A 15,538-nucleotide genomic window follows, 5' to 3' on the forward strand; every position below is an offset into this window, starting at 1 on the left:
CTGGTATTTACATCATCTAGATGTGTTCAACAGCATAAAAGATGGAATCTTTTGTATCAGACCACCTACTTTTTAGGCGAGCAAAATCATAGGTAAAAAGTAAATAACACTTAATATTTGGTTGCATATCCCTTTGCTTGCAATAACTGCATCAAGTATGCAACTCATTGACATCAACAATTTGTTGGTTTATGATTTTGTGAATGCTGCAGAATTGGGTTAAGGTCTGGTGATTGACTTGGCCAGTCTAAAACCTTCCACTTTCACCCCCGATAAAGTCCTTTGTTGAGTTGGCAGTGTGTTTTGGATCATTGTCTTGCTGCATGATAAAGTTAATCCTGATTAATTCGGATGCATTTCTCTGTAAATTGGCAGACAGGATGTTCCTGTAAACTTTTCTGAGTTCATTCTGCTGCTACCATCATGAGTTCCATCATCAGTAAAGATTAGTGAGCCCAAGCCATGACACTACCTCCACCATGCTTGACTGATGAGCTTGTATGTTTTGGATCATGAGCAGATCCTTTCTTTCTCCACACTTTGGCCTTTCCATCACTTTGGTAGAGGTTCATCTTGATTCAAGAACTTTGGTGGCTCATCTTTGTATTTCTTTGTGAATTCCAATCTGGCCTTCTGATTCTTACTGCTAATGAGTAGTATGCATCTTGTGGTTTGGCCTCTGTGTTTCTACTCTTGAAGTTTTCTTCGAATGTTTGATTGTACTATCTTCATCCCTGCCCTGTAAACGTTGTTGGTGATGTCACTGGCTGTTGTTTTTAGGTTTTTCTTCACAGCTCTCACAGTGTTTGTCATCAACTGCTGTTGTTTTCCTTGGCCAACGTGTTCCATGTCTGGTTGTTAGTACACGACTGGTTTCTTTCTTTTTCAGGACATTTCAAATTGTTGTATTGGCCATGCTCAAAGCTTGTGCAATGGCTCTGATAAATTTTCCCTCTTTTCTCAGCTTCAAAATGGCTTGTTTTTCACCCATAGACAGCTCTCTGGTCTTCATGCAGGTCAATACTTTTTAACAACAGTTGCAGTCTTCACAAGAAAAACCTAGGGCTCAAACTAAGAGTAGACATTCAGAGCTTTTAATGCTTTAAACAGTCAATCTCACAGGGCACACCTGGGCAGCAAGAAACACCTATCAGTCCAATATTTTTGATCACTTGAAGAAAAAAAAAGGGTGGGTTCAAACAAATGGTGCCATGTTCTAAGATGTTTACTAAGATGTGACTAATTCCCCAAATCTACGTAACTGCATTCATAACGGGGTTCAGCTGGACTAGACACAACCAGGCCTGATTACTGCAAACCCTGTTCAATCAAATCAACACTTAAGCAGAACTTTTTCAACAGCATGAAGTTGGTTAAAAGAGTAAGTCTTAGTCCTAGGAGCAGTGCTTAATTTGTAAATCTGCAGGTCTTGGAAAAACAAGAGGGTAGTGAGAGGCACGCGAAAGGTCACGGTCCTCAAACTAACAGACACGTAAAATTGCTTCCAGTATCTCACTTAGCCAAGGATATTCAATGCTGATCGGTCGGCCTATGTAATTGTTCACACTGGTACAGAGACGTAATAGCATAACGAACTTAATAGCAGTGAGTATTCTCAGTACAAAGGGAAAGATTTATGGATTGCACATTTTATCTGCTTTCACCTCAGTTAGCTACAAAACACTTTTGCCCAAAGCACTTTGAAAACAAAGCTACATTTCATACAGTAAGTTTACTTAAAATAAACATTAACTGCACAACATGATCAAGAAAACATCGTCTTACCCAAGACAAAATATTTCATAACGCTGTCATGTCAGTGTCCTCCTACCCTTCCCTGTGTCCCTTACCTATCCATGAGCGCGCAAATGGCTCGGGATTGAACTTTGTTTGATTCAAGCGGTGAACCCGCGATGTTCAAAAACATCAGAGACGAGATGATGGGGATGAGAACGGATGCACGCTGCGGGCTACAAATGAGATTGATTTTGGAGAAACCCTGCTCGCGCTCAACTCGAGATCGGTATAGTATTTACAGTAGCCATGAACTGCCTTAATCCTTCTGGAACTTTCTGTCTATTTGAGTCCCTGTACTCCCTAAAAGCAGGAATGACTGTACATGGACTGTTAATTCTATTTAATTCCGGGCAGTCAATCTCACTTTCAAAGCCATGTGTAGGTTGACAATGTTTAGCTTCGTAAGCGCTTCTAAAACCTTCCACAATCAGGCTAGCGTTATCACTGCTAATCGTGGGAACGGTCACCAGTCTACTTCTTCACTGACCTGCTGTCGCTCGCTCTCTTGGACTCTTGCCTTTTTAGTATTTTGTTTGAGTTCTTAAAAAATGCTGGTAATGATAACTGCTTTCTTTTCGCCATAACACACTCTTCAACTTCAACACATGCTACGTGACTGTAGGCTTCGCTTCATGACAACGAATTCAGGTGAGCTTTGAACTTGAAATGGTTATATGAAAGAGGCTACTGATTGGCTATTAGAAATATTTGAGCATTTCTACAGCTGTTTTTTTTTTTTTTTTTGTTCTGTTTTACTTTTGGTGAATTAAAAACTAAAACTATTTGTTTTGATAATATTGCTGCGGGAGACTTTGCATCCAGCTGCAGAGGTGCCGGATCCACATAAAAAGGTTCCGGAACGCAGGTGTGCTGTATTTTAGAGTTGCCAGATCCTGTTCCGGCTGGATCCGGCTCAAATTAAGCTCTGCCTAGGAGTAAGTGAAAGACTGATCTCCGGTTATCGGAAGCGTTTGGTTGCAGTTATTGCTGCTAAAGGTGGCACAACCAGATTTTAAGTTTAAAGGGGACAATTAATTTTTCACATGGGTGATAGGTGTTGGATAACTTTTTTGCTTCAATTAAAATATATATAATGCCAAATGCAAACTATTCCGCCCTCATGCATAGGCATTTAAGGAAGGATTGTGCAAAAAAAAAATAGAACAACTGCACAGAAAATGGCAGAGATATTGAATGCATGACATTCCACTTGATTTACTTAATTTTGGGCAAGCGGTACGTGGTTTTGTGCAAAATTTTCTCCAAATAATTCCAAATCCATATGTAATTATTTGAACTATTGATTTTTTTGTCCATGAAGGTACAGTTTTCTAATTTAAAAGAGCTGAACACAAGAAACATGGAATGCAGATAAGACTTTTCTATACATATTATTCTGTATATACTCTTTTAATCAGTGGAAAAACTGGGCATGCTTATGGCATGCTTATATGTGCTCATATGGCACATCAGCTGTGAAACAACACATGCTTCCTCCGAGACACATGAAGCCAGCCAACTGTATATTTTCAAACTGCTGCTCAGGACAGTGAACCACACTCAGTCGATATCCGCCCTCTTCCACATAAATGAGCTCACAGACGCTCATAATGGCTGGTGTCTGTGTGATTGACAAGAGAGTGAGAGAGAGAATTTTACTCTCCTAGTTCCAATGGTTAGTTATACAGTATGTACTATATTATACGTACTAATCATGTTAAGTAGGTATTAGATCGGAGAATGCAATTTGAGACGCTGGTGCTTGTTTTATATATAATTAAATGAATCAGAAGGGCATTGTATGGACTCCCTGGAGTTGCTCCAGCAAATTGTGCCAAAGAACAGTGCCAATTTCAGTGTACAGGACTAGCAAACCCGTTTGTGAGGTTAAAATGGGAGGTAATAAAAGTCAATAGAGGTCTCGTACAGTATAAACACTTCAGGCGCACTGTATTTTGCTGTTAGGAATAATTTTGTCGAGAATAATGAGTCACTATCAGTATCATCTTACACCTAATTTTCTTACAGTATGTCTTCTCAAAAAAGCCCATAATTCTGTGACCTTAGTATTATAAACTTCTCTCTCAAATTCATTCTTAACACAAATAGAACCTTATAATAATAGAAGACACTTATGAACCCGTCACTCATGGTCTCAGTATCAGACGGCTGGTTTATGTTTCTCCAGACTCCTCTAAGGTGTATGTATGTGTGTGTGTCTGTGTGTGTGTGTGTGTGTGTGCGTGTGTGTATGTGTGTGTGTGTCTGTGTTGAGATAGAAAGCAGCATATGGTTACATTTGGGCCGTGTGTCACAGCTGCTCTTACTGCTATCTGACCCGGCTTGGTGGCACTGCACACTGGTACTGCCCGCTGGCTTGCCACTGGAACCCCTCCAGGTCTGTGATGCTCGTATCCCCGCTGTTTACTGACCAGGATGTCCAGAGTCATTCTGGGGTCAGGGGAGAAGAGGCAGATTGGTTTTAGCCTGATGGGTGTGGACACGTATCCAAATATCTGAGTCCAACAACAGTGTTTCATTCGTTTTTCAGACTTTCCTGTGTTTCCGCTGACATTCCCTTTAGAAAACTTCAACATATCAACAATTATGCCCATATAAACCATAAAAGCCACTGTGTAAATTGTTACCATAGAAACAATAATGTATCAGAAAAGGTGCGTAAAGATTAAGATTTGCCTTTGCAGTCAGAATGACTATCTGAGCTGTTATAGAAAATGAATCCAGCACATTCTGACCAATCAGAATCAAGAATTCAGCAGTGTTGTGGTCTAAGCTGTACTAATCGCTGCTAAGCTTCAGTTGTCTAAATATGTTAGCGTTCACTGTGTTGTGTGTGCTGGATGTCCTTGGTTAAAAGACAGAACATGACATGAAATGATGACAGAACAGTGTTCGAACAGTTTGTTCTCTTATGGCACGTGTTGAAGACATATGCATGCATGGCAGAAACAGTATTACGTTGACTTGTTTTGATGAAATATGTTTTTATGTATTTTGGCAATGGTGAAAACCTAGAGAAACAGTCAGTCAGGGTAGTAGATATTGTGTGACAGTCTTGAAGATGACTCATCTGATGGGTTTCATCTGCTCCAGCTTTTTGAACAGGGTTGGATTCAAATCTATCAAATCTGTCCTGAAGCATACACACGTTCAAGATCATCACTGACCATGAAATAGGTTTTCAGTGATGGTTAAGCAGTACCGTGGTGAGCTGATAACATGATCGAACTAAGGATGTGTGGAAACCGATATTGGTATTGGGTATCGGTACAGTACTGTGCTCATTGTACGTTGTTGCGCTAAGGACATACGAAATGACTGTGATGAAAGCGAATCAGACTGCAAAATGTGCTCTGTGAAAATATCAAGAGGCGCTAGTACAGCATCTTTGTACTATACAAGTAACCTGATGAATCTCAGTACGTGGGAGTCATTAGCAGCAGCAGCAAAAAAGGTGAGTGAAAATAACAGCCCTTACTCAGAATGTTGTGATGATCAGCCAATATCTGTCACTGATAATGACAGATTCCTACACAATCTAAAACACTTCATTTACAAGTGCATTGGAGCATTTTTCTGACGTGAAGCAAAACATACTCTTCTTCACTCCATCCATGGTAACTAACTCTAGCTAGCTAATGCATTTCATTTAAAATCAACTAGCTTAGAACGAGCCTAGAAGCCGAAATGCACAAACATGCATGTGTGTGCTTTTCGTGACCACCATGTAGACCACGAAAATATAAACCAAGCTACGTAAAATGTATTTTGATGCCTTGCTTAAAACTAAACTAGTTCTTCATTTTGGTATATATGTATAAACAAGTACCAAATACACCTGCGCTCATACTCGAACCTGGTCTGATCAATCTGAATCGTAGCATCCCTAGGTCGAACTGTAAAAAAAATAGTTGTGGTGAGAGTAGAAATGCTCTCTCTCCTGGTTAACACCCAAGTGTGTTCACATGTAAAGGGATAGCATTGCTCAATAATTCAGCCCTCTAATGAACGTTGAAGGCCAAACACGGGGGCCAAAACTGCGCTTATCGCCGCGTTGTGTAGTGCGGTGCAGGCTTTGGTTTCCACTGTGGTTGTGGTTGATTGAGGGGTGCCATACAAAATGCATAGATGCCATGTGCGTGTCTGATCCTCAAACTCTGACCCTTGACCTTAGAGCTCTGACACCCAACAGGTCATGACGAGTGCACACCAATATCGGGAAGAGTAGTCAGCGAATCAATGTCACTGCCTCCTGCATAGGTAGACCAATTGTTTTTTAAAATAATTTTCTTAATAAAGCTGTATCAAATGCTCAGATCCAGTCTTTCTGCCTGGATGCTTTGCTGTAAACCATTAGTATGAACACATTAATAGTTTTATTACTATGCGTTCTTGTCATGCATTATTTGCATGACGATACATCATTGCAGTAGCGAAAAAAATGAAAAGCACAAATCTTAACGGCAAAGATGAGACAACTTTTCAGTTACTTTTCCAGCCTTTTGTTGCCTCGTCCCAACTTTTTTGAGACGTGTTGCAGCCATCAAATTCAAAATGACCTTCTTTTTTTTTCTTCTTAAAATGGTACAATCCCTCAGTTTAAACATTTGATATGTTTTCTATGTTCTATTGTGAATAACATATGGGTTTATGAGATTTGCAAATCACTGCATTCTGTTTTTATTTACGTTTATTTGAATTTTACACAACTTTTTTGGAAGTGCGGTCGCGCATTCACACGGCTCTCTCACTTATCACCCATATTTGATGAGAAGAAACACCTACACACGTTTCTACTCATAGAATGTGATGTATCGAATTATTCTTGTGCGGGAGGATGTGCGTATTTTTAGAACTACTCCTGACCATGTGTATGCAGAAACCCCTAGTGGTAGAAAAGTGCAATCGTTGGTAAAGCCATAAGTGACACTAATTGCTCACTTTAGTGCTTTATAACTAAGGTGTAGACTGGTGACGCAGATGAAATGTGAAGTAAAATCCCATAAAACGCATAAATCGTCTAAAAACGGACTGGGATGACGCTTTGCTTGAGGATTTGGCACACAGCTTTGTGCAGGGAATGTGTTTTTAAGGAGCACAGGAACCTTTTGCTGAGAGTGATGAGTGACTCATCAGTTTATTTCGTTTGCTCAGTGCAGTTTTAGCTGATGTCTGCCACCAACGTAGCCTACTTTTGGAGAGGCCAATATGTCCATTTTATACTAGGGTTTTAGCCACGGGCACATTTCATCAAGAAATTGGAGACAGGTCTGGCATTTCCCAACCAACTCTGAGTGGAATAATGACACATTTTGGACACATTCATGTCATTCACACCACAATACATTACATTTCCAAATACGGAAATGCAGAAAAGACAGTACTGAGGGAATAACGTACAGTATAATGTCACTGCGCACCACCTATCACGCCAGTTTTTAGGGATGTTGTGTACCATATACGGAGATTCGGGGGCATTTCTTTATGTGAATGTGTGCAGTCGGGCACAAACGGAGTTTGTTGAATGTGTTGGATTTAGCTGTGCATACACCCGTACGATAAATGTCGGCTTTCTAGTGCGTACTGACATGCTTTGCTAAAATGCTTTGATAAATGAAACACCTGGTCTGTGTCAAAATTAGACAGCAAATCAATTTGATTCCATTTTGTCTTGAAATGTAAACATAGCATAGAACATTTTCTTATCTGGATGGATTTATAATTATTACCATTTTTTGGACTGATATGTATGACTGATGTTTCCCTGCGATGCGCTGTTGTCCCATACAGGGTGTAATGCAGCCTTTTGTTTGCAGAATAGCTTCAGGATAGCAGTTGCTAAAGTATGAATGAATGTATAAATGTGTTTTCCCCCTCTTCTAACCAGTGCTGTTTTTTTTACAATCACTGAATACATTTTTTTTTTTTTTTGCATTAGATTAGTTCCTGCTTATTTTATAAAACATAACCATACAACAAAACCGAGCACACACAAGTCGGTGCAACACTCACTATTTATCTCTCGACAGCAGCATTCTTGTTGGCTAATTATTTTATATTACATACTGCTCATATTGGTAGATTTGTAGACTTCCAATCATATCTCATTTGGCACCGTTTTCCAACCAGAAACTATGTAGGTTATCAATTAGTGTGTACAATGTGCCCTTTAGGGTCATGAATAGGAGATATACTATAAACAACGGCAGCCCATAGCACCCTGACCCAGTTATTATGCATTATGTTGGCTTTTTTATAATGCATTGTTTCAAGACACGTTTAAAGTATTGCTTTTCACCGTGGCTATATTGTTTGGGAGGAACTATGACGTCCTACCTCGAACATGAGAGGCCCTTTGTAACGTAGAGTGCATCGTTATGTTTCGCTGCCATGCGAGTGCAGCTTTTGCATGGCTTGCTGTGCTTTTAAATGGTGAACGCACTTGGTGTTAACTTACTGCTGGCCTTGAAATAGAAGCGCGCCTGCAATGACAAGGAACCTGAGAAAGTAGAATTAGGTTCAGCCACTACTTGGCATTAAAGCAAACACCTCCTACTAGTAAAAGAGTGGGTTTAATTTGAGGCAGTGTTGACTACCATAATCATCTTGTGCAAAATAAAGGCAGCTGAGGTTTTTTTTTTTTTTTTTTTTTTAAATATCTGTTCACCATTTTCTAATATTTATATAGTGATGCATTCATTTATACAGTGTATTGGGCCAATCATAACTGATATGACTCCATATGGGTGTATAATTTTATTACATAAGTTATAATATGCACTATATTATTGTTATGTGTGGTTGCATTTGTTATATATTTCTTTAGCACTATGTGTTTCTCCTTCTCTATGTCTGTCAGTTGTAGTAAAAGAGTTGTGGCTTCTGTTTTGGTCTCAGTAAAAGAGGTGTGGCTTCTGTTTTGGTCTCAGTAAAAGAGGTGTGGCCTCTGTGCATATCAATTATAATACCAGGGTTGTGGCTTCTATGTCTTTCAGTCTCAGTAAAGGAGGTGTGACCTGTGTGTCAGTCTCAGTAAAGGAGACTGGCATCTATGTCAGTCTAAATGGTAAATGGCACACTTATATAGCGCTTTTTATCCAAAGCACTTTACACTGTGTCTCATTCACCCATTCACACCAATGGTAGCAGAGCTGCCACACAAGGCACTAACTTGCCATCAGGAGCAACTTGGGGTTCAGTGTCTTGCCCAAGGACACTTCGGCATGTGGAGTCATGCGGGCCCAGGAATCGAACTGCCAACCCTACGATTAGTGGACAACCGGCTCTACCACCTGAGCCACAGCTGCTCAGTCTATGTGAATGGGGAAGTGGCCTCTGTGCCTGGCAGTCCTAGTGAAGGAGGCTCTGACCTTTATGTAATTTCTGGCATTTTCATTTATGTTGACAATGTGAACATGAAATACAGTTTCCTGAGATGCTTATAAACCATATGAAAGAGTCAAACATAACATTTAAACATACCATATGACCAAAAGTATGTGGACTCCTGACCATCACATCATTATGTGGTTCTTCCCCAAACTGTTGCTGTAAAGTTGGAAGTACACAATTGTACAGGATGTCTTTGTAGGCTGTAGCATTACAATTTCCTTTCACTGGAACTAATGGGTCCAAACTTGTTCCAGCATGACAAACCCCCCGTGCACAAAATGAGCTCCATGAAGACATGGTTTGCCAAGGTTGGACTGGAAGATCTTGAGTGGCCTGCACAGAGCCCTGACCGCAAACCCACTGAACACCTTTGGGATGAACTGAAATGCAGACTACGCCTCAGACATCCTCACCCGATATCAGTGCCTGACCTCACAAATGCTCCTGTCGCTGGATAGAAAAATCCCCACAATAATGCTCTTAAATCTAGTGGAAAGCCTTCATAGAAGATTGGAGATTATTACAACAGCAAATGAAGAATAAATCTGGAATGGGATGTTCAACAAGCTCATATGGGTGTCATGGTCAGGAAAAGAATCGCAATAAGTTTCTCCATCTTGGAATTGTTGAGATCACATGATCTCAATGTCAGCATAATGTCAACATTTTCAAAAAGCTATGTTTTTGCTTAGAAACATGACCCAAAAATGTTTGGAGTACAGATTTGTAAAGATGTTTGTTTTGTTTTGTTTTTTTTTTGTCAAAAATGGTGCTTCAGTGTGGCTGGAAAGTCAAAACAGATAACGAAAGATGTGCGATTTCAAATGTACCTGTGTTAGTGTGGCGCAAGCCTCAGTGAAAAAGGATGACCGCTGTGACTAGTCACGGTCCCAGTATTTAATTAGATTTATCTTAATAAACTAGCTTATATAAATTAAAATAATAGTAGAATATTATTCTGCAGTATTGTTATTCATATTATCAATACGACAATCACAATCATGTATGCATGCATGCAATGTAGCCACTCTCTAGTACTCTATCTTGTGGTCTCTCGAAGGATTTTTAAAAAAGGATTTTCTTCTTGCAACCCAAAAAATATACTTCAAATTTTGCAGTACAATTATATTGAAAGGAATGGATGGAAAATTACACACCAATGGATTAGCATTGTGTTGGGAGTGTCCATTTGTATGAAACATAATAAAAGTAGGATTTTCAGATAGGGTTCTTGGAATAATAAATATAAACTGAGTTAAAGTTTGCACTGCATGTTATATTATATCTCAAGGTATAACCTTCAGGATATACTGTATGTATATTATTATTATTATTATTATTATTATTATTATTATTATTATTATGTACTCCTTAAAAAAATTGATAGCACATCTGTTTGGTTTTCTGTTGGTGTATTCTCACATGCTGCCTTGCATTTCCCCTGTAGGAAGCTGCACCAGCAGTTCGAGTCGTATAAGGACCAGGTGAAGAAGATGGCGGAGGAGTCTCAGACCACTCCAGAGCAGAAAAGCGAGGCTCCCATCTGCGGAATTTGCCACAAGACCAAGTTTGCTGATGGCTGTGGTCACCTCTGTTCATATTGCCAAACCAAGTTCTGTGCCCGCTGTGGGGGAAGAGTGTCTCTCCGCTCCAACAAGGTACGAGCACAATTAAGCTGTAGTATACAACAGCTGTAGGCATACATTGTGTCTAAAAGTCTACACACCCCTGTTAAAATGGCAGGGTTTTTTTTTTTTTTTTTTTTTTTTTTTTTTTTACAGTAAAGGCAGAAAAGGTAATGACATTATTTTTATTGGTTTCATGTTTTTGACATCACAAAAACCTGCCATTTTAACTTGGATGTGTAGACATTTTATATCTACTGTATGTATATGCGCTGAAAAATTGACCTGTAAATTTACGCATACTTGCTGGCTGCATATTACATATTGCTTTATGTAAGAAGGTATTGCAGCACAATGACTATTGTAAGATGGCAAAACTTGGTATAAGGTTATGTAAATATTACAAGATGTCCCAAAGGTAAGGTGTATCTCCTTTTAGGCTGGGGATTTTTATGTCATGCTGGCAACCTTGAATTATATCAAAAGAAAATTGCTTTCTTATTTGGATATTTGTTGATTTCTGTGAAGTCATTAGTAGGATTTTCATCCAACTGTGTTAATGCAAACATCAAGAAGATTAAAGACGTTAAAAACTTCAAGTAAATTTAAAGTAAATTGATATTCCTTTCTTTGGCTGTGTGTGCGTGTGTCCAACTAGTACACTTTTGGTTATATAATCTTGTTGCACTCTCTTTAAATTATTCTCATTCAAGCACCAAATATATAATATATACAGTTTTAACTTTCCTAATTTTTTTGCAAATGGCTTCAAATTCCTGAATCATTTGAATGCAGACATAATCTAAAAATCTTCCATGTGTCTTTTGCAACAGATATGCATAACTGAATAAGACACACTAAAATCTGAAACAAAATCTGGTGCAGACTTTTTAATTGGCTGGTCGAATTAAATCCAAATAGTGGAAGGAAAGTGTGTGCACTTCGTATAATGGCCACCAGGGGGCAACAACGTCTTTTTCTCTTACATACTGTATGTGAACAGGACCAATGGTCCTGTACAAGCTTGTTATTGTCGATATTGAAACAGTTTACTATAAATTATAGGAATGAACACCTTGAAACACACAAGAATGTGTCTTAATGTTACTCACAATCCTTCCCCCTTTGTTTTCTCTCCTTTTCTCTCCTTTTTTGGAAACTCTACAGGAGGACAAAGTGGTTAGCACCTTTTCTTTCCCTTTCAGTACAACATTTGTTCCTGTCAGTAGATTGTGACGCATTTATTCGAGAGTCTATGTCCCTGCGTTCGGGCCATAGAGAGAGGTTCCATGGCTAATGAATAATGCAGACAGTGAATGAAATCTAGTATCAGTTAGCATTATCTGACGCTAACTGGGGCCACTGATTATTCATTGTCGCCTTATATCGACAAACCTAGCCCAAAATTGCTAATAGTTAATCACCTACCTTCATGGAGAAAGTTGAATTTTAGCCAGAGACCTTCTCAATGTTACATTTGCTTCATTTCTTCATTTCCATATCAGACCCATTCAGTTGTTGTACTCACAAATAGCATCTTTACTTCCATTTAATGATTTTGGTCTTTAAAATGGGACAAATGTTTGCCTCTCTATTTAAGACCAAATAGTATTAGGAATTGGTGCCATGATCAAGAACCTTCAATGTAAAATGAGCATTATTAGTTGCTAATACTACATATTAGCATTATTAAGTCAGGTTGGCATTTATAGTTTATTACTGTTTAATACTTCTTTTTAACTACACCTCAGTTCTTAGCTAATGTTCTTAATATTTGGTAAAGTATTTAAAGTTAGACAAAGATTAGTTTTGCAGTTTGGTTTGTAATTTGTTGAAGTTTGAGCGCTGTTGTTTTTGTTTGTATGCTGCTAAGATAGCTTGAGACATCTGTCAGGTTAGCTTTAGCTTACATCATCATGTTACTTGATAATTGATTGTTTTAAAGTGTTGTATTTTTACATGAAGGTTGTGCTTTTATACAATATATGTGGTTTATCTAATTTTGTTAGTAGATTTCAAAAGTTGATCAAGGCTTGTTTTATGATCATTTCTGTTCTTTGGCTGCATTCACGCCATGTCAAATAACAGTCAATTATATTTATCCTCAGAAATATTTCAAGATAACTGCTTAACTACATTTTACTGTTGAATCCGCCGCCAATTTGAGTGTTTTTCCGCATGACGTGGCAGTCAGGTGGTCAACAAGTCGGAGCGTTCAGAAAATTCCTAGTTTACAAGTTGTAATTACGAGTTCTTCAAGGACGTGAGCACTTTTTACAAGTCGGAGTCTCATAATTACGGTAATTACGACCTGGCGTGAAGGCAACTTTTTACATTAGCCCACATTCCACTACTTTGCATACGTTTCTGACATATTATCGACAATGCAGGTTTGTTTTATTTACAGTATATAGCTACATTACCTGTGGTATTCAAAAAAATGTCTAATGTTGTAACAAAGTGAATATAGTGAAAATGATTTGACCATAAAATGAGTTACAACCGATTTTTATCAGGGTAGACCCTCATCTGTCCAAAGATTAATCCCTGCTAATGTGTCTGTGTGTTTGTTTGCGTGTGCGGGGGATAGTATGTTGATGTATGAATGTAGTTAGCAGCAGGGGCTAATGCGGGATTTAGGTGTCCTATTTCTATGGTAGAAAATCCATATTGATTAAGTTGGTCAGTCTTACCAGATCATAGCAGTACTTTACATAGTGCATTACTTTACTGCTATAGCATAATCGTGGATTATCGTACTTCACTGTATTAATGTAATGTCATGTCATATCTTATCAAGTTTATGTTTAAACAAGCATGTCTCAGAGAGCATTACATTCAAAGTGGCCAAACCGCCTGCATTTGACACTTCATTACAACAAGAAATTTGAATTTAGTAAGAGACTCCCCTTCAGGTAGGTTGCAAATGCAACAATTCAATGACAAAAGAGTAATTTAAATGTACTTATTATACAGTAGAATGATGCACCAGCACAAAGTCAATGTACATAGAGGACATCACAGTGTGTGGACAATAAAACAGAGAGTGTCTTGTATTTAAGGCAACAAAATTGTTGGCTAACATTTTTACTATAAGCAGTTTGGTTATTGTCTTTATTTTCTCTTTAACTGCAAGGTGTTGTGCTAGTTATATGGCGACTTTGCACAAAACATTATTTCGCTCGGTTTTGTCAGTGATTCCACATACCAGCGTTCTTGATTCTGAAAAGACTGTCTGTCATTCATGTATGCTAATTAATCCGCCTATTAAAAATCATTTTATTGACATCAGATTGTGCTTCGTCCAATGTGTGTAGTGCGATAGGTGGTCGCAATCGAAAGTGTGTGTTATACAGGGTGTCCCAAAAGTCTCCATACTTAGGGGACTATGTTTGCCAGCACTACATCGGTTGTGCCTTCGTCAGTGGATGTTCAAGAACGTCCTCTTCTTGTTTGGTCCAATCTTTTTGAATTTGTTAATAAGTTTGGCAGCAGTGTTGCGTGTGATGTGCTCGCCATGTTTCCTGTTAAAGTCCATCGCAACCTTGCGACAGCTTCCCGATCCAGCCATGAGAATGATTTCAATACGTTCTTTTTTTGTCAAAGGCGTTCTTAAAGGCTATCTAAAAAAATATATATATATAATATAAACTAAGTATGAGTTTTTTGCTAAATAGTGTTAACTTGTTAACCCCTATGGATGGAGAGCATGTAATTACAGCATTGAGCCACCACCGTGAATTACATTAATTTTGGCCTATATTTACATTTACATTTATTCATTTAGCAGACGCTTTTATCCAAAGCCTATATACTGTACGAAATGAAGTCAGAAAGGAGTGTATTTTATTTATTTATTTATTTAGTTGAACCTACTTGTCTTGTAGGTAATTACAACAACAACAAAAAAGACTAAAATCCCTGACATTAAATCTGCTTGTCCCATCAACCTTGGCTACTGATTTGTCCACCCCAACACTATTAGCCACTCCAACAACATCTGTTCAGTTGAATGGTATATAATAGTAATGCTCCGCTCTTTTTGTGACTTGTTTCCGTGCTGTGTTCACTGTTTGCAAGTGCTCATTAGTTGTTCAACTGCTAGTCAGGGCTCGCTGTTGTTGCTCATGTCTGGGGTCGTCTTTAGTTCTTGAGTATCTTGAGTGTCATGGTAGCTCTCTGTGTGTGTGTGTGTGTGTGTGTGTGTGTGTGTGTGTGTGTGTTGAATCGAGGAATAAGCTCAATGAAACAGGTCATGAACTGTCTTCCTGGACAGTGCTGGATGACAGTGCTTGTCCATTCAGTTCTGTGTCCACTTGACACAATGTCAAAATTGAGGTCTAATTAGAAAGAAAGAAAAATATGAATGAATGAGATAAATGGCCTGGGTTATATATTGTCCTAAACACTTGCATGAGTCATGGAGTGTGATAGTAGCAGGTATGAAGGACCTCTTTTAACACTTCTTGCTTTATTTATTGAGTTAATTCATTAATGTGTTCACTTTTATCAGTCACCATCACACTAAATACATACAGCATAATGATTACAGTCTTATTACTGTGTTACTGTGAGTAACCCTCAGAGCAATTACAACAGTATATTAAGCAGGCCTTAAGGGTATTTTCAATGTTACTTTCCTGGACTGTGTATGTATCTGCATGCTGGATGTTTTTCTCAGACTCAGTAATGTGTAAATGAAA

General features: G+C 38.5%; 1 protein-coding gene across 15 annotated transcripts in view; it reads left to right on the forward strand.

Moving 5' to 3' along the window:
* rims2a (regulating synaptic membrane exocytosis 2a) overlaps window positions 1-15,538 on the forward strand; it is a 208,532-nt gene that overhangs the window by 22,741 nt on the left and 170,253 nt on the right. For all 15 annotated transcript variants that reach the window (XM_053674994.1, XM_053674997.1, XM_053675000.1 and 12 more), the window contains exon 4: window positions 10,658-10,868. In XM_053674994.1, coding sequence (XP_053530969.1) covers window positions 10,658-10,868 — 211 coding nt within the window. The remainder of the gene's footprint in view (window positions 1-10,657; window positions 10,869-15,538) is intronic.

The sequence above is a fragment of the Ictalurus punctatus genome, chromosome 23 (genome assembly GCF_001660625.3).
Source record: "Ictalurus punctatus breed USDA103 chromosome 23, Coco_2.0, whole genome shotgun sequence".
Taxonomy (NCBI): Eukaryota; Metazoa; Chordata; class Actinopteri; order Siluriformes; family Ictaluridae; genus Ictalurus; species Ictalurus punctatus.